General features: G+C 42.9%; 1 protein-coding gene across 3 annotated transcripts; it reads left to right on the top strand.

The window, feature by feature from the left end:
• The first annotated feature begins 172 nt into the window (after positions 1 to 172).
• LOC109907848 (oxysterol-binding protein-related protein 2) lies at positions 173 to 25,775 on the top strand. Of its 3 annotated transcripts, none has more exons than XM_020506088.2 (14): positions 173 to 299; positions 13,635 to 13,822; positions 14,861 to 14,984; positions 15,347 to 15,422; positions 15,583 to 15,717; positions 16,887 to 16,984; positions 17,247 to 17,429; positions 17,658 to 17,765; positions 18,367 to 18,456; positions 18,847 to 18,970; positions 21,640 to 21,765; positions 22,181 to 22,304; positions 22,606 to 22,696; positions 22,940 to 25,775. In XM_020506088.2, the coding sequence occupies exons 2-14, from the start codon at positions 13,786 to 13,788 to the stop codon at positions 23,040 to 23,042; spliced, it is 1,419 nt and encodes a 472-aa protein (XP_020361677.1). In that variant the 5' UTR covers positions 173 to 299; positions 13,635 to 13,785; the 3' UTR covers positions 23,043 to 25,775. The 3 variants fall into 3 exon arrangements, with proteins under 3 accessions (XP_020361677.1, XP_020361680.1, XP_020361679.1); XM_020506091.2 differs by having other exon boundaries at positions 199 to 299; positions 13,632 to 13,822; XM_020506090.2 differs by having other exon boundaries at positions 211 to 299; positions 13,621 to 13,822.
• The last annotated feature ends 1,854 nt before the right edge of the window (positions 25,776 to 27,629 follow it).

Below are 27,629 nucleotides of genomic sequence, written 5' to 3'. Positions count from 1 at the left end.
GCCAGCATCACTGTGGAACGGTTTCGACACTTTGTAGAGTCAACTCCCTGACGAATTGAGGCTGTTCTGAGGGGGGAAAGGAGGGAAGGGGTGCAACTCAATATTAGGACGATGTTCATGGTTTGTAGGCTCAGTGTATGTGGATCAGGCGGTCCATTCAAGGATACCCGATTGGCCGGTTGTTAATAAGACCGCCCCTGTGGTCACCTACTTCCGCTTCTGTGTCAATTCACACCGTTTTGTGGTCCTCCTGTCCTTTCAAATTAAGTCAAACGTTACCAGGTGTCCCAACGCTTCAGGTACAGTAATTATATAACAGCATCTGACAGTTCTGTGAGTTTTGTGTATGGACTGTAATGTAACTACGCGCAAACTTTTGCTTCGTCTTCGTTTTTTTATGCTCGCTAGCTAGCTTTTTTTCCCACCGGAGAGCTCTCGGACTAGCTTTCCAGCTAGCGTAGCTGGATATGAGCAAGCACCACAACACGTTAATAATTTGTTTGATTGTGTAGTTGATAGTAAGCTAGGAAGTACATACAGTGTTATAAAGGTTAACGTCGCATTGATCAAGCTAGCGAATACATTGTATACCTGCTAGCTAGCATACAACAGGGCTAACTAGCCTCTCCCCCGAAACGTCGCGTTAACTAGGTTTCTTAACTAATGTATGCCTTGCATGTTAACTAATCACGAAAGTAAGATGGCTTGTATAAGATACATTTACCATTGTCTACAACCGACATCGCCCTGTCTTGTTTAGTGAATTCGAGTTGGAGCATGACAGACTACTCCCTCCAGTTGGCTGTCTGTGTATATGCTGCGTCTCTGTCAACAAGATACTGAATCATATCTGCTCCATCAGCTAGTAGATAACACAGTATGGGAACGTTATTCTGACCCCTGTTGTTAACCTGGCTTTGTCTTTGATGCTGGAGACAAGCAGACATGGGTTGATTATTTTAAATTCTTATATTTTGTGTCATTTGTCTATTTTCAAATAATGTGACTCCAATCAACTCATTCTATTGGCTTATTTGAAAGTATTTTCAAATTTCCTATGAATGGCCTACTGTTTGAGAGTATTTTCCAGTACTTTTTGGAAAATCCTTCCAAATTCTATTGACAAATATTTGGGTTAAATGCATGGGGGTGTATTTGAGGATCGTCAAATGCATATTCAACTACTTGTCTTTTTAAAATAAAACATCTGAATAATTCAATTGAAATGTATGTGAAAGTAATTGAGACATTTGAAAGTGTTTTTAACCTGGGTCTGGACCCTAGGTTGCTTCATCGTAATTTGAAGTACCAGCATTTTGGCGGAAATCAAGCAATGACTGGGGTCATACAGATGTTGAACAGTGCGTATCCCCTTTCCATCTGTGATGCACAGTTAGAGTAAGGATGAAACCTTGTTGACAGATAATTCCCCATGGGCATAGCCTGCATAGTAAGCCTTGACTTTCTCCTGACAACCCAGTCAGGATGATAATTGCCCGCACCAGTCAATTAGCATCTATTTCAACCCAAGAATCTCCCAAAACATGGTGACTTACTAACACAACCTTCAGAGGCCATTGCGTGTCAGCACTCTGCTGATCAAAGAGGTTCATGCCTGGATGCAAGTCATTACCATTTTCGAGTATGATTGGAAAAGGCTCACACATGGTTGGTGCATAGGATATAGAGTTTTGGACTAGAACGCGTCTCTTGTTTGAGTTCAAGGGAGGGTGATGGTCCTCCCAGGTTTCAGGTGACACTACATTGTGCTGACTCACTAACTTTAACTTACTCAGTGGAGGTGTGTATCTGTAGTCAACAGCAGCAGTGTCCTGCCCTGCCTTGGGTTACCTTGTCATCGGTGTTAGAGGTTACATTCCTGAAGGCTTTCCTGAGGGGTGCCACGGTGGGACGTATTAACTCAATGTTTGTCTGAGTATTTGTCCTTTATAGTTTGCCAATGTAGACACATGCATGACGTGTGTTTGTGGTGCCTTTGTCTGTTAGTTTGAATCACAGAGTACCAGATAAAGCCCCACATTTCCTAGAACTGGAACAATGTAAACCCATGGCACTGTGCCTCACTATTAGTCAAAATCAAATACATTTTTATTTGTCACATGCAGATGTTATTGTGGGTGTAGTGAAATGCTTGTGTTTCTAGCTCCAAAAGTAATACATTAATATCTAAAAATTCACAATATACACAACCTAAAAGGAAATAATGGAATTAGGGAATATATAAATATTAGGATGAGCAATGTCAGTGGCATTGACTAAATACAGTAGAGTAGAATGCAGTTGAAGTCTGAAGTTTACATACAATTAGTTTGGAGTCATTAAATCTCGTTTTTCAACCACTCCACAAATTTCTTTGTTAACAAACTATATTTTTGTCAAGTCGGTTAGGACCTCTACTTTGTGCATGACACAAGTAATTTTCCCAACAATTGTTTACAGACAGATTATTTAACTTATCTGTATCACAATTCCAGTGGGTCAGAAGTTTACCTACATTAAGTTGACTGTGCCTTTACACAGCTTGGAAAATTCCAGAAAATTATGCCATGGCTTTAGAAGCTTCTGGTAGGATAATTGACATCATTTGAGTCAATTGGAGGTGTACCTGTGGATGTATTTCAAGGGCTACCTTCAAACTTAGTGCCTCTTTGCTTGACATCATGGGAAAATCAAAACTAATCAGCCAAGACCTCAGAAAAGAATTGTAGACCTCCACAAGTCTGGTTCATCCTTGGGAGTAATTTCCAAATGCATGAAGGTACCATGTTCATCTGTACAAACAATAGTACTCAAGTATAAACACCATGGGACCACACAGCCGTCATACCGCTCAGGAAGGAGACGTGGCCTGTCTCCTAGAGATGAACGTACTTTGGTGTGAAAAGTGGTGTGTGTGGGGGGGGGGGGGGGGGCTTGCAAGCCGAAGAACACCATCCCAACCGTGAAGCACAGGGTGGCAGCATCATGTTGTGGGGGTGCTTTGCTGCAGGAGGGACTGGTGCACTTCACAAAATAGATGGCATCATGAGGAAAGAAAGAAAATGATGTGGATATATTGAAGCAACATCAAGACATCAGTCAGGAAGTTAAAGCTTGGTTGCAAAATGTGTCTTCCAAATGGACAATGACCCCAAGCATACTTCCAAAGTTGTGGCAAAATGGCTTATGGACAACAAAGTCAAGGTATTGGAATGGCCATCACAAAGCCCTGACCTCAATCCTATAGAAATCCTATAGAAAATGTGTGGGCAGAACTGAAAAGCATGTGCAAGCAAGGAGGCCTACACACCTGACTCAGTTACACCAGCTCTGTCAGGAGGAATGGGCCAAAATTCACCCAATTTATTGTGGAAGGCTACCTGAAACGTTTGACCCAAGTTAAACAATTTAAAGGCAATGCTACCAAATACTAATTGAGTGTATGTAAACTTCTGACCCACTGGGAATGTGATGAACGAAATTAAAGCTGAAATAAATAAATAATTCTCTATTCTGACATTTCACATTCTTAAAATAAAATAAAGTGGTGATCCTAACCTGACCTAAGAGAGGCAATCTTTACTCAGATTAAATGTCAGGAATTGTGAAAAACTGAGTTTAAATGTATTTGGCTAAGATGTATGTAAACTTCTGACTTCAACTGTACATATGAGATGAGTGAAGCAACAGTCTATTTAACAGTCTGATGGCCTTGTGATAGAAGCTGTTTTTCAGTCTCTCGGTCCCAGCTTTGATGCACCTGTACTGACCTCGCCTTCTGGATTATAGCGGGGTTAACAGGCAGTGGCTCGGATGGTTGTCCTTGATGATTATTTTGGCGTTCCTGTGACATCAGGTGCTGTAGGTGTCCTGGATGGCAGGTAGTTTGCGCCTGATGATGCTTTGGGCAGACCGCACCACCCCCTGGAGAGCCCTGCGGTTGTGGGCGGTGTAGTTGCTGTACAAGGCGGTGATGTAGCATGACAGGATGCTCTCAATTGTGCACCTCTTATTGTTTGAGGGTTTTAGGTGCAAAGCCACTTTTTTTTTCAGCCTCCTGAGGTTGAAGAGGCGTTGTTGTGCCTTTTTCATCACACTGTCTGTGTTGGTGGACCATTTCAGGTCATCAGTGACGTGTACACCGAGGAACTTGACACTTTTCACCTGCTCCAGGGCGTCGATGACGATTTAAGGCAACCCCCCGCACGTCTTTGATTCAGAGGGGTTGGGTTAAATACGGAAGCCACATTTCAGTTGAAGGCATTCTGTTGTACAACTGACTAGGTATCCCACGTTCACTGTGGTCCTGTCGGTGTTGATGGGGGCGTGCTCCTTTTGCTGTTTCCTGAAGTCCACAATCAGCTCCTTTTTGTTTTGTTGGCATTGAGTGAGAGATTATTTTCCTGGCACCACACTCCCAGGGCCCTCACCTCTTCTCTGTAGGCTGTCTCGTCATTGTTGGTAATCAAACTTGATGATTGAGTTGGAGGCATGCATGGCCACGCAGTCATGGGTGAACATGGAGTACAGGAGGGGGGCTGAGCACGCACCCTTGTGGGGCCCCTGTGTCGAGGATCATTGAAGTGGAGGTGTTGTTTCCTACCTTCACCACCTGGGGGTGGCCCGTCAGGAAGTCCAGGACCCAGTTGCACAGGGCGGGGTTCAGACCCAGGTCCCCAAGCTTAATGATAAGCTTGGAGGTTATGGTGGGTACTATGGTGTTGAACGCTGAGCTATAGTTAATGAACAGCATTCTTACATAGGTATTCCTCTTGTCCAGGTGGGATAGGACAGTGGGCAGTGCGATGCCGATTGCGTCGTCTGTGGATCTATTGGGGCTGTACGAAAATTGAAGTGGGTCTAGGGTGCAAGGTAGAGGTGATATGATCCTTAACTAGCCTTTCAAAGCACTTCATGATAACCGAAGTGAGTGCTATGATAGTCATTTAGTTCAGTTACCTTTGCTTTCTTGGGTACAGGAACAATGGTGGACATCTTGAAGCAAGTGTGGACAGCAGACTGGGATAGGGAGAGATTAAATATGTCTGTAAACATTCCAGCCAGCTGGTCTGCGCATGCACTGAGGACGCAGCTAGGGATGCTGTCTGGGCCGGCAGCGTTGCGAGGGTTTACACGTTTAAATGTCTTACTCACGTTTTGCCACGGAGGAGAGCTCACAGTCCTTGGTAGCGGGCAGTGTCGGTGGCACTGTGTTATCCTCAAAGTGGGCGTAGAAGGTGTTTTGCTTGTCCGGAAGCAAGACGTTGTTGTCTGAGACGTGGCTGGTTTTCCCTTTGTTGTCTGTGATTTTCTGTAGACCCTGCCTCATGCGTACGGCTCTTGTCTGAGCCTTTGAATTGCGTCTCCACTTGGTCTCTATGCTGACGTTTTGCCTGTTTCATTGCCTTATGGGGGGAATAACTACACTGTTTCTCCACTTTCAGTTTTGCTCGATTGCTGCCATCTATCCACGGTTTATGGTTTGGGTAGGTTTTAATAGTCTTAGTGGGTACAACATCCCTTATAGACTTCCTGATAAACTCAGTCACCATATCGCTGTATTCGTTGATGTTATTCTTAGAGGCTACCCGGAACATATCCCAGTCCGCGTGATCAAAACAATCATGAAGCGTGGATTCTGATTGGTCAGACCAGTGTTGAATAGTCCTTAGCACAGTTACTTCCTGTTTTGAGTTTCTGCCTTTTGGAAAGGAAGCCAAAATGGAGTCGTGGTCAGATTTGCCGAAGGGAGGGCGGTAGAGGGCCTTGTAGTCATTTCAAAAAGCTGAGTAGCAGTGGTCTCATGTTTTCTCAGAGCGAGTGCTACAGTCAATGTGTTGGAAGAACTTCGGTTTTGAGGGTTTCCCTCATCAATGAGGGTTTCATTTGCTTTGTACAAATCTCCAGCTACAATAAATGCGGCCTCAGGATATGTGGTACCTACCTATTTTTAACCCACTGTTTTCTCTATCATGTCTTACTCTGAAGCCATGTGCTGTATGTCCATTTCCAAGGTTGACTCACTGCTCGCCCTATCAATCTCTCCCATTCTCTCTAATTTCCATGTGGATTAGCTTTGGTTGAAACGCATAGTAACTTAAGGCTGCCAATCCATGTCTCTTGGTCCTAGGCTTTGGGAGGTTAAAAAGAGTGCCAGAGGACCTGAGGGACCTACTGGGTACACAACTTCAAAGCATGTCTGACATGTATTGGGTTGCACAATCGTGGGTTGACTTAAAAACCAATAGAAGATTCTTAAAATTAATTCTAAGACTCACAGGCAGCCAGTGCAGAGACCATAAAACCAGTGTATTGTGTGCTCTCCGTCTTGTCTTGGTCAGTACCTGTGCTGCAGCATTCTGTATGTTTTACAGTACAGAGACCATAAAACCGGTGTATTGTGTGCTCTCCATCTTGTCTTGGTCAGTACCTGTGCTGCAGCATTCTGTATGTTTTGCAGTTTACCAATTTACTTTCTTGGGTAGACCAGACATGAGCGCATTACAGTAGTTAAGCCTGCTTGTAATAAAAGCATGTTTTTCACACACACAAAAAAAAAGAATGCAGAAACGGTATCTTGCTGCGTTTTGTAAACGTAGTTCTAAAATGCTTCTTATTGTAATTTCTGCTTGGCTTCAGTCACGGCTAGCTCCAAATCCAGAATTTTTAAAAGGACACATGTTGTGCTTGAGTTGCACTTCTCCACTCAGATGAGAAAATATTTGCTATCTTGATAAATCAGGTTCCCGCATTTGGTCTCCAGACAGCGTTTTTTTGTGTGTTTTTTTTCAGGTACTTTTCTCCGGTGTAGTTGTTTTTAGCTGTGTTTTAGCTGGCTACATTCTTTCTATGATAAACATTTAGAAATCTGATGGCCATGCTTGATTTTTCAAAGCTAATACGACCCCTTGGCATACGCTTGTCTCAAAGCTTAAGCCATGCTAGGCCGGTGCCATGCTAGGCCGGTGCCATGCTAGGCCCGTGCACATGGCCGGTACATTGAAACTGTAAATTGTTCACCGGTTATGGTTCCTTTGATCACGCCAACGTTCCTTGTCTAACTGTCAATTCTAGAGCTCGGCCTAATATTTAAGGAATATTTTATCTCATGGAACATGGGACCAACACTTTACATGTTTTATATTAATCAAACCCAAACCCCAGTCACTTTTTGTGACTAAATAACCTCAAGCTGATCGTGTGCCCTTCAAGGCGGTGACATCTCATTCAAATGTCTGCCCTATCAACATTAGATTTAACTTGACTTCCTGTGCCTACCATAGTGACCACAGGTACCGGGAAATCGGGGGTTCGATTCTAGAAAGGGAGCCTGAGAAACGGCTACCATACCCAAGGATTAAGGCGGCAGGTGCATAAATGACCCACTCCCGACTCGGAAGTACTGTGTAAGAAAAATAACAGATCAAGACTCTTTCGAGCTCTACGGACAATTCCTTCGACCTCGTGGCTTGGTTTTTGCTCTGACATGCACTGTCAACTGTGGGACCTTATTTAGACAGGTGTGTGCCTTTCCAAATCATGTGCAATCAATTGAATTTACCACAGGTGAACTCTAATGAAGTTGTAGAAACAGCTCATGGATGATCAATGGAAACCGGATGCACCTGAGCTCAATTTCAAGTCTCATCGCAAAGGGTCTGAATATTTATGTAAATAAGGTATTCCTTTAAAAAAAAAAAGTATACATTTGCAAACATTCCTAAAAACCTGTTTTTGCGTTGTCATTATGGGGTATTGTGTGTAGATTGAGGAAAACATGTAATTGAATCCATTTGAGAATAAGGCTGTAACGTATCTGGAAAAAGTCGAGGGGTCTGAATACTTTCCGAATGCACTGTGTATATAAGCAAGCATATCAAACACAAGCAAGACACAGGCTGTCAAAATAGCTAAAACCACGGCAAAAGTTAACTTCAGTTTCGAATTGCAAAGTATAAAATGTTTTGGCCATATATGGACTACCCAATAGCGTGAGTACACACTGAAACTAGCCTATCATGTGAAAACTTGTTAAAGTTAGCTTTCCACACGCACAACCTCATTATCTCCTAATGGGGCTCCTGGGTGTATTGGTCCTCTCCCCTTTGTCATTTTGCTCTGAGCTCACCCTTAAGAAGCCACTCTGCTTGCCAAAAGGGATTCTATTCAAATGAGCTAGGTCGTTGCTGTAGCTACCGTTTCTCACAGTCCATGACAGACCGACCAAGTCCTCACATGCACACAGAGGTGTGTTTGTGTGTGTCTCGCATGGTAACATCTCTCCCCGGCTTGAGTTCTCTCTTCCCTTCCGGTCTCATCTCTGACTCCCACTGGCTTTGTATGTTGTTTACCAACCACACAGGACCGTATTAGGAGCACTATAGAGAATCTGGTAGCTGGTGTCTCCATTATTACCAGTGATGTAAAGTACTGAAGTAAAAATACTTGAAAGTACTACTTAAGTAGTTTTTTTTGGGTATCTGTACTTTACGCTTTTATTTTGACAACTTTTACTTCACTACATTCCTAAACAAAATGATGTACTTTTTATTTATATATATATATATATATATATATATATAATATATTTTTGTACATGTATTTGTGGCGCAGTGGTTAAGGGAGCTGTACTGCAGCGCCAGCTGTGCCATCAGAGGTTCGCCCAAGCTCTGTCGTAACCGGCCGTGACCGGGAGGTCCGTTGGGCGATGCACAATTGGCCTAGCGGCGTCCGGGTTAGGGAGGGTTTGTCCGGTAGGGATATCCTTGTCTCATCGCGCACCAGCGACTCCTGTGGCGGGCCGGGCGCAGTGCGCGCTAACCAAGGTTGCCAGGTGCACGGTGTTTCCGCCGACACATTGGTGCGGCTGGCTTCCGGGTTGGATGCGCGCTGTGTTAAGAAGCAGTGCGGCTTGGTTGGGTTGTGTATCGGAGGACGCATGACCTTCAACCTTCGTCTCTCCCGAGCCCGTACGGGAGTTGTAGCGATGAGACAAGATAGTAGCTACTAACAATTGGATACCACGAAAAAAGGGGTAACATTTTTTTGGGGGGGACTACATCATCTTGTGCCTTATTGCTTAATTACAGGCTAGAACACTTTACCAATGCAAGAAGATACTAGTAGCTTCCAGCTTTGTAGGCTAGCTTTCCTCATTAGCTTCCAGCTGAAGCTATCCATTCACTACACTGGTACTTTGATAATTTGTTGACTTCAAAAGCTGTTTGTCACCAAAAACAATAGTCATTGGAAAAAATGTTATGCATTCACTTCGTCTCACTCGGCCTAGTCACGTTTATCCTGTCTCTCACTGTCTGTGTAAATGACGTGATTAGGTCCTAAAGAGAGAGACTTTTATGAAAGAGATTGCTTATTCTATGCAAATGTTGATAAGTACAATAAAATAAGTCCCAAATGGAAAGAGAAGTGATTGTTTTTCATCAGTATGCCCATGAAATAAGCCAAAACGAAACTCACTGACTCAATGCGTTCACACACTCCTACTGAATATGCATTCACCTGACTAGACCTAGGCTACATCTTGATTTTCCCAGGTAATCAATAGATTTACCATTCAAATAAATGATTACCGTTAGGTTGTTAAAAACAAAGTCAGATTTGATAGTTTAATTGACATCGATTTAAGGCAGCCGGTTGAACGCATTCAGTTGTACAACTGACTAGGTATCCCCTTTCCTTAACATTCTCAGAACAATGGACACATTTCAAAAGTAATGCTGTTGACTTCAAAAGATCTGTCTGGATCAAGTGCCATTCTTTTTTGTTTGTTGCTGTGGTGTTTTGATGGTATAGAGTATCATAATACTAAACCTGGTATCGGTATCGAAGTTAGTTCTGGTATCGTGACCACTAGTTGGCAGCCTTTTAACGCTAGGCTACAATATTTTTTTGTAGAATAGGAATCCGATACACACACACACACACACACACACACACACACACAGGAAGATTAACTTGGTCAAGAATGTTTGTTCAGAAAGAATGTGTCTAACTTCTTTATGCTAACAAATAGGCTAGTCCTATCACACTTGACTTGAGCCATTCAACATTAGTTTTATTTGAAAGAAAATAGCCCAAACTAATAAATGGAATAAACTAGCAAATTGAGTAAGTAAAACATATTAATTAAATAGCTCAGGTCTTGAAAGAGCAGCTCCTCTCCCACAACAAGTGGTCTTTTTTTTACCCCATAACATGTGCAGATCGCAGTGGGCTCGTTTTTAGAAAGCAAAATAATATTTTGACACATTTGTTTTGATGAACGGGGACCGACCCCCTGACAATCGTTTTAAGATAATTAAATGTGTGAAATTTTGAAGGAACAAAACTCTTTAAACATGTCAGATCCGGTCAGTATTTCACATTTTCACGCAGACCCGAGGTCGGTGGTCACTGAGCTGGAACCAACCTGGGATCCAACCTGAGGGACAACTACAGAATTTCGGGACCAACTTCCAAGGGTCAAGGATGGGTTTAGCAGTGGGAGATCGGTTACTCCTCAGAAATTTTACCCAATAATTGGTCACCGTCTGCTGACTTTAGCCCTCCTCACCATTTTAGTTCAAGCATAGATGGGCAAAACCATACATTTAATTTGACACGTGATTGTGCGTTGTCATAAGTTACCTGAACTGTCTTGTCTGAGGTGAGGTGAGTGCAACCACTTTTTAGTACTTAAATCAAATGTGCTGCCTATCCTGTTACAGCACAAAGGCCTGAAGCTGTAGGCCATGCAAACCACCTGAGATTAAAGTATCCTCCAAGCTCAAGTCCTAGGGCCCTTTGGCCTGTAGGAGCAGACAGTTTTTGTAGCTTCTTATTATATTTGTAGCTACTTTCTTCAGCTGTTACCTGCAGATGAGTAGTAATCTGTACAGCTGCCATTTCTTCCATGTGCTTCCTACGAGCTGCTTTGTGTTCTCCTCCGTTCTTCTCCCGTCTGCTCCGCGTACACATGCGTGCTTTTCTGAAGGAAGGGCAGCATCACAACTTTGTTAATTTGCACAATTTCTCTCTTTCGGTAGCTATTAGCTATGCTTGTGTAACTTAATGAGCTGGATTTGCCTGTCTTTACAATTTTAGTGCCACTTTTAGCTAAACGCTAACGAGCAAAAACTGTGATTTCACTATTTGTTTGTGCTACTTTTGTTAGCATTCTGGTAATTGAGGCCCAATGGGCGTTTCTTGCGTTTTTAGCACCCCCTATGCCGTTTAATACTGTAAATCCTGGGATGAGAGAAGGGCGATATGGCCCAAGCCTAGTCGATAACACTTATTGTGAATGTACGTGATGTTTTGGGATGCAACACTCCCTTTACTTTAGGTGCTAGTTTCTCTCATGCAGGTGTAACCCTGTCATATTTGCTATATTTCTGTGAAAATGAGAAGCTGGAGGCGAGAGTGCTGTTGGGGTAAAAACAGGTGAAGGATAAGGAGTTTCAGTTATAGTTCAGCTGTGATGTTTTGGAATCCGGTGCTCTCTATTTGTGTTGATCATACAACAATGTGGGGAGGTAGGCCTTAAAATATTTTGTATTTTAAGGTATACCAGTATAGATTTGTACAATACCGTATAGATAACGATTTATGTTAATACAGGCTTCTTCACTGTCAGTTTTGTCGTAGTTTGGTTTTGTATAAAGCAAATCAGAATAGAGAGAGCCCATTAAAACCACTTAGAATGCCTTTGCCGCCATCTTGCAATATTTTCCGTTCAGAGCCGGCCGTTGGCCAATCAGCCGGGTACAGACTCATTTTCAGCCGGCTACTTTTTCCACTTCATATTAACTAGGCTACTTTTTCGTTTAAAAGTTTTAATTCGCCAGTCCGTCGAGCCCTCTCCCGCTAGAATGATTCGATATGCATCTTCTAGCAATCTGTTGATAGGATAGGGGGCTGTCAGTCACAAAGCGAGCGACGACAGGGAAACTGTCTGCTGTCTGTCCCGCCTCCTGGTACAATTTGCGTGCGCTGTTGTTGGTTGCAGTCAAATTTCTTTACACAGAGGGGGGCGAGAGCACAATGCTCCTAAATGTACACTTCCTCTGTAATGTAAGTGGGAACGATTAGTTAAAATGAATGACTAATTAGCTTAGTTATTGTTTTCTGTCACATTTCATTTTCTTTTAAAGTTCACTTTAGTCAGCCATGTGGAGTCGTGGCACATTGTAGGCTATTTACTGTGCTTTTGATTGACAACTGAACAGCAAGTGTTGACTTGTTTTTAAAAGTTGTCGAACTGTCTGAATATAGTCGATCCGCTACATCACTTTGCCATTCATAAAGCATGCAACGTGGTTATACAGTGCCTTCAGAAAGTATTCACACCCCTTGACTGATTCATTTTGTTGTGTTACAGCCTCAATTCAAACTGGATTACATTTGAGATTGTCACTGGCCTACACACACACACACACACACACACACACACACACCCCATAATGTCAAAGTGGCAGTGTTTTTAGAATGTTTAACTTAAATCCATGGTATCGCATTGGGACAAGTAAACCAAATGATTATCCTAGGTTTCCTTTCCTAGGATGTCGGGGCTTGCCAGATAGTGTCGCTAAAGTGAGCGACTCTCATCAGTCAGTGTAGCCTACCGACAGAGCGCTGTTCATTTGGCTCCATAATTAGCATATGCTACTGGTAGGCCTAGTCTTTTTGGCGATTTATCTGCAGATAAATTCTAAAAACATTCAATGAAGATAGTGAATCATCACTGCAGGAACAATAGGTAGCGGAGAGCCTCATTCTTGTCCAACTGTAATAATTAGGGCCCTCGCGGAATCCAGGCATTCAAACGGAATATTTCAAAATCTATTGACCTTATTCGGGAATCAACTAAATGTATTGAAAATGTAATTTATTTGCTCTATTTTTATCATAAGACTTGAACAGAATGCGTCAGTGATTTGTGTTTCCTTCAACTTTCTGAAGAGGCAACGAGAATGCCCCTGTCTGTGTGTGTGTGTGTGCAGTCCTCGTGTCTACCACTTATGCTACTGACTACCTTCTCTTCTCGATTCATTGTTAACTACAAAGTAGCCTATGCCTACCTGGCAGAATGATACAATGATTATTTGCATCAATCCAGTGGCCATTTGTTTTGCAAACTCACCAGCCACTGTGGCAGGTAGATTTAAAAATCTGCAAGTGGAGTTGGGCAAAAAATGGAATTGTCCTTCGCAGTCCTTAAGACACATTTAGAACTTTTTATTATGCAGAAATGTACATAAAATTTTTTAAAAAAGACTGTCAAATACCGCCATACATACTTTCATATGGCGTGGACCACAGGGCCTACGCCACAGGGCCTACGCCACAGGGCCTACGCCACAGGGCCTACGCCACAGGGCCTACGCCAACACGGCTCCTCCTCGCTTGTTGATCGTTGGTACAGTCCAAAATTCCCCAGTGAGTGTTTTTTGAGGCATTCCCTGAGAACAGTCAGTCACCCACCCTAGTCCTCCTACACTCAGATCACCACCCAGAAAAACCTCATGGAGGGGAGGGGCTACCAGAACTTGTTTTTGTCTTCCTTTGCAAATTATTTAGCTACGTCGTGCACTAATGAATACAATCCTGAACTGTTTATAGTATGTGTCCAGCAGGTTTGCTGTGGGAGCTGCTGCCTGTTCTGACGTGGTTGCGGAGGAGGAAGTTGCCGTGCCAGAGACCAGTGAGGCCCGCTATAGGGACCATGTTCTAGAGGCTCACCTCCCTCTCCGATAGCACCTGGAGGTCCGGCTTTGACCCTGTACAATGAACAACGATGATGAATTCTACGACGCTGTAACAGGTGGGTGTCCCTGTCCGTACGGGGGGGGGGGGGGGGGTGTACATAATAGAATGACTTACCAGACCTTCAGAGGCGACCACAAACCTGTAGGAGAACACGCACACAGAGGGAGAGAACATTGACAGTGTTACTCAGCATTTCTTTTAAATCACTATTATCAGGGTCCTGTTCAACAGGTTCAAAGTGGAAGTTCTGAAACGGGAGAAGTTACTTGTTCTAGCAATTTATCTCAAATACATTTTTTGGGGGGGGGGCTTTTGGTGTTTTGGAACGTTGCTCTGATAACTGTCATGGTCAGGACTCAGGAGGTAGAGGTGTGTCTTTGTACTGTACTTCACGCTGTGGCACAGTGCCACACAATATGCTGTAACCTGGGCAGCTTAACTGACACCTTCAATAACTCTGCGCTCTATTCAGCGTCCATGATTTTGGCTTTGCCATCAGCAGCAGCGGGGATGTGTGAGGGAGAGGGGATGGAAACGGCGTTGCAAGGTGAAAGCACACAATGTGGGGTGAACTGCGGAGCGCACGCTGTGTCGTCACGTTATTGTTCCTGTCCGTCTCGTATCAAATCAATTTGATTTATAAAGCCCTTCTTACATCAGCTGATGTCTCAGTGCTGTACAGAAGCCCAGCCGAAAACACCAAACAGCAAGCAACGCAGGTGTAGAAGGACCCTTATCAATCCCAGATCACATGGCTAGAGGTGTTCCGTTTGACTCGGGGGCCCCAATGATTTATTTTAAAATGTTAACGGGGCACCACACCTTTTCTCTTTTCCACGCCTACGATGCTTAGTTCAGCGTCAGACAGTGGCTGTCATGTCACAATGTGTATCACGTCCATATTGCAATCAGTTCTGCGGCTCCCCCTCATGTAGTCATTGCTTTGACCTGTAGCCCAATTGCAAGACTGTCTACTTTATTATTATCCGAGCATATTATATAATTTCTATATTAGGTAACCTTGTCAGGCAAGGTGAGTTGTGTGCTGTATAGCCTTTCCCTAATTTGTGGCTGACCGTTTCATGTGTGTTAGGCTTGGACTCTGATGAGTCGTATGAAGGCGCGTCGGAGGCCAGTTTTAAAGACGCAGGGGTGTACGACGTCACCCCGAGGAGCAATGGCTCCACGTCACCGGAGAACGGAATCAGGAAGCGCAGGTACGCTCGAATTCCTGCCGTGTCCTCTCCTCCCGAGGCTTCTCTCTGTTTCTTTCTCTCTGTCATCTCTCTTGCTTTCTGTCGCTGTCGACACTCTTTCTTCACCTTAGTCTCTCTCCCTCTCACCCCTTCCACATTGTTAATAGCTTTAACCCTGATAGAAGACTGGCCAGTTCTCATGCTCCTCTTAACTCTAACCCAGTCAGTCCGCATGACGACACCCAACAGGTCAGCCTCTACCATCGCACACTGTATTACTGATAGTCATCATAGGGATACTCCCCTTCCCTCGGATTCTCTGCTAGACACTAATGTGTTGTCTCTCTGTGTGTTTTTGACTTTCTCCTCCTGATGTCTTTCAGGACAACGCTACCTGCCCCAATGTTCTCCAGGAACAACTTCAGTGTGTGGGGCATTCTGAAGAAATGCATTGGACTGGTAAGGGCTACAGACCATATCTAAAGGACCACTTTTAGACCGTGACTTTCTCTGGGTCTCTACTATGCCAGTGAGTTTGATTTCATCCCACTTGTGTGAAAGTAATTTGCATTCTAATCTTGCTCATTTTCTCTCTCTCTCTCTGTGTGTGTGTGTGTAGGAGCTGTCCAAGATCACCATGCCCATCGTGTTCAACGAGCCCCTGAGCTTCCTCCAGCGGATCACAGAGTACATGGAGCACACATACCTCATCAACAAAGCCTGCTTGCTGTCTGACTCCATAGAGCGCATGCAGGTGAGAGGGCATTCTACGGCATTAAAAAGCTAATTCAAATTGAAATGCCTATTAAAATTTGGCTAAAACTAATTGAATATGTCATTGAACCAATTGCACTTTATGGCAGCGAGGTGTGGGGTCCACTTGCAAAACAAGATTTCATCAAATGGGACAGACACCCCATTGAAACTGCATGCAGAGTTCTGTAAGATTCTCCTACATGTCCAGAGGAAAACTACAAACAATGCATGCAGGGCAGAATTAGGCCACTATCCACTAATAATACAAACTCAAAAAAGAGCAATTAAGTTTTGGAAACATCTAAAATACAGTGACCCCCTCTCATATCATTACCAAGCCCTGCAATGCCAAGAGCTGGGGCTGAGTTCACAAACTTGTTCTACTAACACACTGAAGCCTCAGGACCAGAACATCCAATCAATCAGGATAAACCAAATTACAACACAGTCAAAACAAAACTATATTGCTTATTGGGAAACACAAGCACAAAGCAAAACGCAGTGCTATCTGGCCCTAAATCGACAGTACACCGTGGCAAAATATTTGACCATGTTTACTGATCAAAACCTTGAAAAAGTACAGGCTCATTGAGCACAGCCTTGCCATTGAGAAGGGTAGACACAGGAAAACCTGGCTCCCTGTAGAGGAAAGGCTGTGCAACCACTGCACAACAGCAGAACCTGAGACGGAGCTGCATTTCCTGACAAAATGTAAAAAATATAAAACAATTAGTGTCATTTTCCCAAATTTGAAACCCTTATTCAAGGTTTCAAAGACCTCTCTGATGAGGGTAGGCTACCCGCCCTGTTGGGGGAGGACGCAGAGAGCTGTGGGTTGGCAGTGCACTACATTGCTGCCTGCCATAAGATGAGGGACAGTGTCTGACAGATCAATCAACCTACACATGTACTCTACTGTATGCCTATTGTTGAATGAATGTTATTTTGACCCTTGGTTATTGTTGTTACTGTTGTCCCGTTGACAATTTAGATTCTCATTTTAATAAATGTTTTATATTGTAAATATCCAAAATAAGCTTTGGCATTATGTACATTGTTACGTCATGCCAATAAAGCGAATTGAATTGAAAATTGACTGAATGTAGCTGGATCACAACTAGACTGTGTGTGTGTGTGTGTCTGACTCCTCCCCTCCGTTCTTCCCAGGCGGTAGCTGCTTTTGCCGTGTCGGCCGTGGCGTCGCAGTGGGACAGGACTGGAAAGCCCTTCAACCCTCTGCTAGGAGAGACCTATGAACTAACGCGGTGAGGGGACAGGGCTGCAACGCTCCCATACAAAGTGACACAGAGAGGAGTTGTAAAAAGCTGTGTAGCCCTGGACAGTTCCTTCCTGTCTTTGACTAGACTGCACACGTTATTGGCCTTTTTTAATAGGACATCTTTACCTGCCTTCAAGCATGAATTTAACAACACTTGCTTTCCTCTGCTGACCTTATTTTCAGTAGGCTATGATAACAACCTTTCTCCTTTTCACTTCCTCTCCTGCCTACTCTCGCCCCCCCCCCAGCGAGGACCAGGGCTACAGGCTGATCTCGGAGCAGGTCAGCCACCACCCCCCTGTCAGTGCCTTCCATGCTGAGAGCCTGGTCGGGGACTTTGTCTTCCATGGCTCCATCTACCCCAAACTCAAGTTCTGGGGCAAGAGTGTGGAGGCTGAGCCCAAGGGAACTATCACACTAGAACTCCTCAAGTGAGTGAAACGTGGGTCGGTGGGTGGGCGGTAGGGGGGGTGTGTTTTATTTTTTTATCTATACCTGGTCATAGGGTTTTGTTTGGTTGTTTTCTCAGTGCTTTGTCAAAGCCAGTACCACTTCAGCTTCTGTATTCCTATTTTTCTTTACAAAGTCTCTCTTGTTGTGTGTGAGTCCATTGCACTGAGGCTGTGTTTACTGCCCCTCTCCTCCCCTCCTCTCCCCAGGCACGGTGAGGTCTATACGTGGACCAACCCTTTCTGCTGTGTACACAATGTCATCCTGGGCAAACTGTGGATCGAGCAGTATGGCACTGTAGAAATCCTCAACCACAGGTGAGTAAAGGACTGGATATTATAGTTTATCTTATTTTACCTTCAATTCCTGGTTTGGGAGCATACAGATGTGTATATATCCACCACTTTCAGCATAGCGGACTTAGGGGTTAGTCTTACCTTCCATTTAAGTCAAATGTTCACTTCGTCATGCATTGACGTCAATGGGAAACCAAGTGAAAATGTGTCTTAAGTGGTAGTTAGGATTCACCCTTTAATTTGAGAAGACTGTCGTTGAGCCATAATGGTATGGACTGAAGACTGTCGTTGAGCCATAATGGTATGGACTGAAGACTGTCGTTGAGCCATAATGGTATGGACTGAAGACTGTCGTTGAGCCATAATGGTATGGACGGAAGACTGTCGTTGAGCCATAATGGTATGGACGGAAGACTGTCGTTGAGCCATAATGGTATGGACGGAAGACTGTCGTTGAGCCATAATGGTATGGACGGAAGACTGTCGTTGAGCCATAATGGTATGGACTGAAGACTGTCGTTGAGCCATAATGGTATGGACTGAAGACTGTTGTTGAGCCATAATGGTATGGCATGGTTTGTCTGTTCTCCTCATTGTATTCATTCCTTTCTGTCCTGAGCAGTACTGGAGATAAGTGTGTGCTGAACTTCAAGCCGTGTGGCATGTTTGGGAAGGAGCTGCACAGGGTGGAGGGCTACATTCAAGATAAGAGGTATGTGGAGGTATTGGCATCATTCTGATAAACTGACTACGGCTTACTTCTCTGGTCCTGAATTCACTGGTCCAGTTGTAAGTTTTATGGTGACACTTTTGCCCGTGTCGTGTTCAGTAACGTTTCTAAATGTTTTCTCCCTGCTAAACACGTCCCTGGTGGGTATAATAAATCATATCTTCCATTTAGGAGACTCCAAAGCGACTTAGTCATGCGTGCATCTATTTTACTAATGGGTGGCTCTGGGAATCAACCCACATTCCTGGGGTTGAAAGTGCCATGCTCTACCAACTGAGCCGTACAGGACACACAATGATAGCACAGTGTCATTCTCTGTCAGTACAGCAGTATTTGGTTGCTGACGTCTCCTCCCATCTCTGTCCCTGGCAGTAAAAATAAGCTTTGTGTGATCTATGGGAAGTGGACCGAGTGCATGTGGAGCGTGGACCCCCAGACGTACGAGTCCAACAAGAAGGCTGAGAAGAAGGCAGACTCTAAGAAACAGAAGAGTCCGGTGAGTGGGTGTCTCACAACATGGAGCAAATGAGATGTGGTTTTTTTACATTTATTTTAGCAGGAAAGATCATACAAGTCAAAAATTGGAAACCAGTGGGAAAAAACAAAGACACACACACACACACACACACACACACACCTACACGCATATATACATGTACACGCATCAACACCTCAGAATCCAGAGAATTCATTTCAGAATACTAACGTAGAGCTTGCTTTACATCTCGCACACAGTATAGCTTGGTCGCCCCCAGTGGTCCACCTCCCTGCAAGTTATTTTCAAAGCAGATTGAGCCGAATAGTCTTTTTTTTTATTACCCTGAAGAAGGCACAGGGATGCCGAAACGTCGGTGGTTTCTTACCCAATCAATAATTACTGGGAGGTTATAGATATGCGCCTCTTTTTTTGTTTTCATAGCTTGTGTTTTATTGTTTGACACATTGTAAATAGGCCGATACAACATTTACTTTTCTTGATATAACTCTCCTCTGATTTTGATTTCCTGATGATTCTGGCAGCATGCCATGACGTTATGTCAAGGTAAAAAAAAAAAAAAACGTAGTCTGTTAGGTCACTGTTGGTAGTCTGTAGCCTCTATGTATGTTCTATATATGGGTCTTTCTATAAATGATGGGGCCAATGTGTGACAATGGTTTGAAACAAAAATGAAAAAGATTGCTATGCAGTTCCTCGTGTATTTAGAGAAATAAAAGTGAATTGATGCCAAATTAGCCCGTAACTCCACCGAACAACAACATAGGCCTAGGACTATATACCCTTTAAAATGTGTCATTTCATAACTTTATCACCAGATTATATCGTGAATAGGGCTTGGCGTTATATCGAGTTAATTTAGATGTATTTAGTAGCGCGGATTTCCAAATGCCTGTATTGCAAGTATCTAGTTTTTTGGTTTGTTTTCATGAGTGTTTATGTCTGCTTGTTCTCATGTCTTTTTGGTCTCGTCTCCTTCGCGCTTTCGGTGCTTTGCAGTATGCACCTTCCAGGACACAACAATCCCCTCCCCCTGAAACTCACAACAACAGAGATGGCCCCTTTGCGGTTATTTTCAATAACAGCCTAGGAACAGTGGGTTAACTGCCTGTTCAGGGGCAGAACGACAGATTTGTACCTTGTCGGCTCGGGTGTTTGAACTTGCAACCTTCCGGTTACTAGTCCAACGCTCTAACCACTAGGCTACCATTGATTCTGGAAAAACGCTCAGTTTCTGTTGGCACAACATTACGGTGCCAATTAGCCTAAGGCTAGCAGCATTTTAGCCACAAAGTGATATGTGCTAGCTGTTTAGTCTGTGTTTTTCTAAATGTATCATGAGCTTAAAAAGCATTTATATGACGAATTGACAACTCGTTCTCATTCTGAGAAATAAGCATATTCTTATCCAGGTAGGTAGACCACTCGATCTCAACATCTAAACAAAGTGGACAGGCTAGCATGCTGTTCACAGGTGTATGTTCATGGCAGTTCAACTGTTCTACCTTGTTAGCTAGCTAATATAGATCGATGTTTCAGGGTCTCAGGGTTGCCACGGCTAGCTACAATTTCTAGCCTAATGACCACTCAACCTGCCCACTAGGCCTGAAAACTAGCCCCCCCCCCAAAAAAAAAATGTTTTTGCCGTAAGAGAGGAGTTGGCGCATTTATCCAATAATCTAACTATTGGTTCATCACACCAAATGATTTAGTCTGAACTGTAGAAGTGGTTGATAGTGAATGGTTTCATTAACTTAAACACAATGTTAAATAGTATTAATAAAAATCACATTTTCAACTGGAGTATGAAAACTGAAAATCGAAAAGCCCCAAGTTTCCTTTTTGGCTAATTTTATTTAATAAAAAAAGTTTGAATTCATGTGTGGCTCCAGCCTGCTGTCCCAGTTATCCATCTCTCTGTAGCAAGATGGAAAGGAGAGAGAGGAGATCCATCATGAGTCCAGTACATTAAGAGTTCTATTCTACTAATTAATCAATAACTACTATTTATAATTTGATAGTCTAGCACTCAGGTACAGTGCCTTAGACTGCTGCGCCACTCGGGAGCCCAAGCATTTGCGAGATCTCGATGCCATAAAAACTGTCCAACGACAAGATCCAGGATTATTTATTTATAGCCCCTTTTTCTCCCCAATTTCGTGATATCCAATTGCGATCCAATTCTGATCTTGTCTCACCCGAACCCGGTCGACGCTGGGCCAATTGTGCGCCGCCCTATGGGAGACTCCTTGTCACAACCGGATGTGACCATCTGTCATCGAACCCGGGCCCCCCCCCCCTTAATGTATTGACATTAACAAAATTGGCAGATTATTATCGATGACTTATCAACAGCGGAAACAAGTTGTCCACCGCAGAAAATCCTCGCCGGTACCCTAGTTTCTAGAAAGACCCATATAGTAAACCAGTGAGAACAGTATGTTATATGTTCATTTCAGTATTCTGTTTGCAGTAGACATGGGATACTCATGGTACACGAAGTAAACATCCCTTAAGTCATTTCTGATGTTTTTTGTTGTTGTGTATTTTTCCTCATGAATAAAAGCATTTCATTTGGTTTTGAAAAAAGGGCTATTTATATCAGACGTGTGTCTGCGCGCGCCTGTGTGGTCTGTGTGTACCGGTGTGGTCTGTGTACCTGTACACAGGAGGAGCCTGAGGGGGTCGACGGTGACGATGCAGACAACATGCCTGAGGTCCTGGAGACGGTAGCTGTGATCCCTGGCAGCACCCTGCTGTGGAGGATATCGTCACGACCCCAACACTCTGCTCAGGTAACGCACGCCGGCGTGTGAACAAAGAAACGTGTACATTCACATGCTCGTACACATATACAAGTTGAGCGTATATGTTTCTTATGCAGGTCCCTAGTGGCCAATAGATCAATTACCTGTGATCACCTAGGCACAGGTGTGTCTAGGATATTTCATTGCTTTGTCCTCCACACACTGATGAAGGCCTAAGCTGATGCCCGTTGGTGTATTTTAATAATGACTTGGCCCATAAATAAAGGCTTTTAAATCTTTCAAACCCACACGAGTGTCTGCCTTTTTCTTTTCAATTACTATTCCCTTCCAAGAGCACCTGTGATTGTTCTAGAATACCTGAAGCACTCCTACTTAAGTTTACACACACACACACGCACATCGATTTTGATGGTGTTAATTCTGTAGGATCTTGTTTTTCCAGATGTATAACTTCACTAACTTTGCCATGTCACTGAATGAGCTGGAGCCTGGTATGCAGGCCACCCTGGCCCCCACAGACTGCCGCCTGCGGCCCGACATCAGAGCCATGGAGAACGGAGATATGGGTAATAGTCTTTCTGCTACATCCCCACACTTGCTAGATGAGGCTGCCCTCTAGCATTCCCTTTGGGTGGTGCATTCACATGTCCTATTTGTTTTCAGAGTCCTTTCTGTTCTTAGTGTGTGTGTGTGTGTGGGGTGGCGGGGTTAAAATCCATTGAACAGTAAAATATCCACATAGCCAAGGTATTAGTCTGGTTTATTGAAGTTATGGTTGTGTGTCAGTTTTTAATTACAGAATAATAGTGGTCAGGAGGGCCATGTATCAAATGAGTAATAGAAGATCCTATGTTCTTGTTTGTGCAGATCAGGCCAGTCGAGAGAAGGCGAGGCTGGAGGAGAAACAGAGGTCGGCGCGGAAAGACCGTTCCAAGGACGAGGAGGAATGGTCCACTCGGTGAGAACTTGGGTGTCCTCACATTTCAATATAAATATATATTTTTTTTTCATAAAATACTTTCATAATAATAAGGTAAACAGTGGTGTGTGTGTGTGTGTATATATGTGTGTGTGTGTGTGTGTTACATACATACATACATACATACATACATACATACATACATACATACATACATGTGTGTATGTATATATTTGTAATTTTTTTAAGTAAACCATAATTGTGTGTTATCGTGTCTTCCAGATGGTTCCAGTCAGGTACAAACCCCTACACGTCCTCTCAGGACTGGCTCTACAAAGGGGGCTACTTTGATAGGAAATACTCTGACCTTCCTGATATCTACTGATCCAGGGGGAGGTTCTATGAACACCTGCTGAACCAACCCCCCGCCCCCCCCTGGCACGCCCCTGTTCTAAGCACCACACGGTCTCCCGTTGGAACTCTGATGCGGTGATAGCCTCTCCTTGTACAACACATGTGTCTGTGTTAGCACAACCCTCTCCTCCCCAGTCTCCTGACAGTGATGAAAGGGAACGGTCAACGGTGAAATCAGGGATGTGAATGCTCCTTTGACTGATAACGGGTTCTTTGGGACATGTTGGTGGCAGCACAGGCGGAAGCAGACATGAACAGATACTGTGAGTCTGGAGGAGACTTAGTTTAGTTCTTGAACAGGAGTGCATTGTGGGTACCCCTCCCTATCAGACCTGGGTTGAGTACCTATTTCAAATATTCAAAATACTTGAGCTTGATTTAAATTGTTTGGCATGTGGAGTTTGCACTTTTGGAATGATTTCATTGGTTCTGTTGTGCCTGACAAGCTAAACAAAGCACACCTGGATTATTCCACCCAGGTCTGGCTGTCCCCTATATATGTCCAGAGGACAAGCTTCTCATCACTGTAATGTAACCTGTATGTATAGATAAGAATGATCATGTGACCATATAGGCCAATCACACACATCTAGCCACATTGGCCACTGCTCAGTCTGTGAATACAGCCCCTGATTTGGGCAGTTGGCTAGTAATTCCCCCATCACAAAATATTCCTTTTGTTACTCTTCTGCATGGCTTTTGGCTAGCTAGCTAACAGTGTTAGCTACCCCTGGCTCTGTGGCGGTGGACCTACCGTACGTTTGGCCCGGCTGCTGTTGTTTACCTAGTCAGTCAATTTAGAGTGTTCTCGTAATCACGAGTAAGAAAATAACAATGAACGTTACTAAGATTATAAGAAGAGTATAATAGGTACCAGAGGAGGCTGCTGTGGGAGCTATAGGAGGAAGAGCTCATTGTAATGGCTGGAATGCAATTATTGGAACGGTATCAAAAGCGTCGAGCATATGGAAATCACGTTTGACTCCATCCCAGACATTACAATGAGCCCGTTCTCCTATAGCCCCTCCCACTAGCCTCCACTACGGTGTGTGTGAGCGTGTGTATGAATGACCGTAGTGATTTGTACAGAATCTTAAGCCATATGGTTCCTTTTAACTACAGGTATAACTGGCAAGGGTGGTTTGCTGTGCGTGCAGTCATTTGGCTATGAATAAATGAATTGATAATTGTTACCTCAAGAACTAAATAATAGTTATCGCCAGAGCATGATAAAGCATTTTTCATGTAAGATATACATGTATGTAAATACCTACTTTTTTATAAATATAGCTAGCTAATCATCATAATACTGTCCAACCAGCTCAAAGTGAATTTGGAATTGAATAGAATTATAGCCTATATGAAGTAGAAGTCATTGTGTAATATTACCAGCTTCCCTTGTAAGCATTCCTCGTGTTAGGAACTCTTTGTGGCTTTAAACCACACACTCTCACCAATCTCTTTCACAACGACGAGCCATTATGTGTAAGTTCTTATTTATAAGAGACTGTGGCATTTAATCTTTTTTTTTTTTTTTTAAACAGAAATAGTCACACTCATGCAATATACGATAGGGGTATATATATTTTTTGGGGGGGGGGGGGGGATTCATGTGCAGTTAATTGTACTGCGGTGAACATTTAGCCTTGTAGATTAGATCTGCATGCATGAATCAAAGTGTAAACCAACGCTTTTCTGCTCTGGAGGACTTTCAAAGCAGCAGATGACTCTCTAGTGTCTGTCTAGTGAAACATGTCATGTTGACCATTGGGAATGCTCTTCATGCGAGTCCAAACGGAATCTCTTGACGTTATACGATATTGAAATGTAGGGGGATTTAGTTTGGATTTACCATGTTACACTGTGCATTTGAAACGACTGTCAAAATCTATGCATTCAACCAATAGCGCTTAGTGTCTCTGTATACCTTTTACATGTATAATAATACACATAAATACTTTAGTTTTGTCACCGGCAGGCAAACCGACATTTAGATGACTGTATTGGCAGCTTCCTTGACTGTAGATGAGCCCATCTCATAAGTGATTGTGTCCATTTGGTTTGTGGATCACCATGGTAGAGTCTCTAAGTAAAGAGTGTAAAGATGACTTGACAGTTTAGAGCAATTTGATCTTGACGGAGTATTTGTGCCTCTCTCGCCTCAGTTATTTTTATTTTATCCCGACACGTCACAGTTACGTCTATTGCTTTAACAACTGTCTTTTTTGTTGTTGTGGAATTGCTGGTGGCTTGAGAAATGGGCAACGGAATGTGGCAAAAAGATACGGCGAACCAAGAAGCCTTGCGTTGCGTCTTAGGTTGATTGATACGTTTTTTTCCATGGTTATACTTAGTGCCTAAATTTAAGTAAGCCAATTTTCTGAACACTTTTTATTTTTTATTTTTTTTTACCTGCATTTCATTTAATATTTAAGGTGTTTTTAGGTTTATCAGATGAGTTTTTGGCCCATTTGTTTTTCTAACCCATCGCTCTATACAGTACTTTATTTTTGTCCATAACACTTTGAAATGTTTAGGTCAGAAGAAATGTCTGTTTTTTTCACCGTGTGTACAGGAAATGTATGTAAAACTGATCACTACTTCGGGTTGTGTCCACACACTTCATCACATTTCATCAAATTCTAATTTGTTAACTAGCAACTTTAAGACTAATGCACCAACATTAAAAAAAAGTAGATTTTAACTTGCTTTGTGTGGTGTTTAATTGTGTAAGAGTACCTTATACACTGACATTCCTAATGATTTGTACACTCTGTTTTTCCATGACATAGCTTTCACCTGGATTTTCCTGGTCAGTCTATGATCCCTTATTGATGTCACTTGTGAAAATCCACTTCAGTCATTGTAGATTAAGTGGAGGAGATGGGTTAAATTATTATTTTAAGCCTCGAGACAATTGTTTATGTGGGCAAGACGGATTTAATTGCCCTTTTGAATGGGGTATGGTGGCAGGCGCAACCTTTTCCCATGTCTATCAAGAATGATCCACCACCCAAAGGACATCCAGCCAACTTGACACAACTGCATTGGAGTCAACATGGGCCAGCATCCATGTGGAACGCTTTCGCCAACTTGAAGAAGCCATGCCCTGATGAATTGAGGGTGAAAAGGGTGTGCAACTCAATATTAGGAAGATGTTCCTAATGTTTTGTATACTGTGTAAATTGTGTTTGACCATTTTGAAAATCCTTGACTTTCAAATCTTTTCCCCTGTCTCTCAGAGGTGTTTAGTACAGTGGAATCACAAGCAAATAGCATATTTTGTGAAATTGATTTATTTTTTAAAATTATTTAAACAAACCTTTGGCAAGAACATTATTCCAGATGTTTTATTTTGAAATGGGAATATTTGTGTAATTTCTGTACTTTAGACAGCTTGCTAGTTTATGGGCAACATCTAATGAAATCCTAATTATAGTTTAACTACATGCTTTTTTATTTTACAATAATATTGAACATTAAGTGAACTTCCTCAAAAGGAAAGATTCATCCATTTTGAATGTTATATCGAATTTGTGCATCACTGAGCAATGTTCTATCGATTTCCCAGGGTCATTTCATGTTTTTGGCCGATAGCACATCGCTCAGATATGCACAAATATGATAACATTCAAAATGGGTGAATCTTTCCTTTTTAATTCAAATCAAATGTTATTTGTCACGTGCCGAATACAACAGGTGTAACAATGTTTTTTATTTTTTATTAGTCAAATTTAAATGGGATGGACAATGCAAATAGTTTGGGTAGCCATTTGATTAGCTGTTCAGTCTTGTGGCTTGGGAGTAGAAGCTGTTAAGCCTTTTGGACCTAGAATTGGTGCTCTGCAACCGCATGCCGTGGCTGAATCAGAATTAGTTAGGTAAGATTGATAAATAAGATGTTTTATCAATTTTCATAAGTATGCTTATGTGGGAAAAGTTACTTGGGCCCCAGAGAGGGAAGAGGTCAGGCTTGTCTTCATATGTGAACGTATCTTTAAAACCATGTGAAGGGATGATTGAGGGGGAACCAATTATCTCTTGGCTCCACAATGTCTGTGTGCTAGTCACTCCCTACTTTTCCCCTTTGGGGGAAGAGTATGGCAGTGTCTGGAACCATTGTATGTCCCCTCTGATGTTGACCTAGTATATGACCTAAGAGGCTCACTGTCTTTTCTGATCTTGTCCGGGGGGGGGGGGGGGGGTGTATTTGAGATGGGAGTATCTAGAATTTACAATTGATATATGCCATTGGATGAGGTAATGGTTTGGTACTATGTTGTACCAAGAATGAGATAAGAACTTCGTTTAGGAGACCAAATTGAATGATAATTTATATCTGGCTATGGGATACTCCGCTTTCAAGTAAAAGGCACTGTGAAGTTCCTATTATCTGTGGTTTGTCATGTCGACTAGGGGGTGGATCTTTGCAATAGAAGAATGCCATTTTTTAAACACTCTCAGAGAATTGATTTATAGACACTGAATTGATCTGGGAGTCAAAAAGGGCTATGGTGAAGCTCATTTAATTAAAGATGGACTTTATAATATAACTCTG

Source organism: Oncorhynchus kisutch, linkage group LG17 (assembly GCF_002021735.2).
Source record: "Oncorhynchus kisutch isolate 150728-3 linkage group LG17, Okis_V2, whole genome shotgun sequence".
NCBI lineage: Eukaryota > Metazoa > Chordata > Actinopteri > Salmoniformes > Salmonidae > Oncorhynchus > Oncorhynchus kisutch.
Note: the sequence above shows the minus strand (reverse complement) of the source record. Positions and strands in the feature narration are given on the sequence as shown.

Coding starts and splice junctions, on each gene's coding strand:
- LOC109907848 (XM_020506088.2), top strand. CDS start 13,786: ATGAACAACGATGATGAATTCTACGACGCTGTAACAG. Junction 17,430..17,657: donor ATCACACTAGAACTCCTCAA/GTGAGTGAAACG, acceptor TCCTCTCCCCAG/GCACGGTGAGGTCTATACGT. Junction 18,971..21,639: donor CTAAGAAACAGAAGAGTCCG/GTGAGTGGGTGT, acceptor ACCTGTACACAG/GAGGAGCCTGAGGGGGTCGA.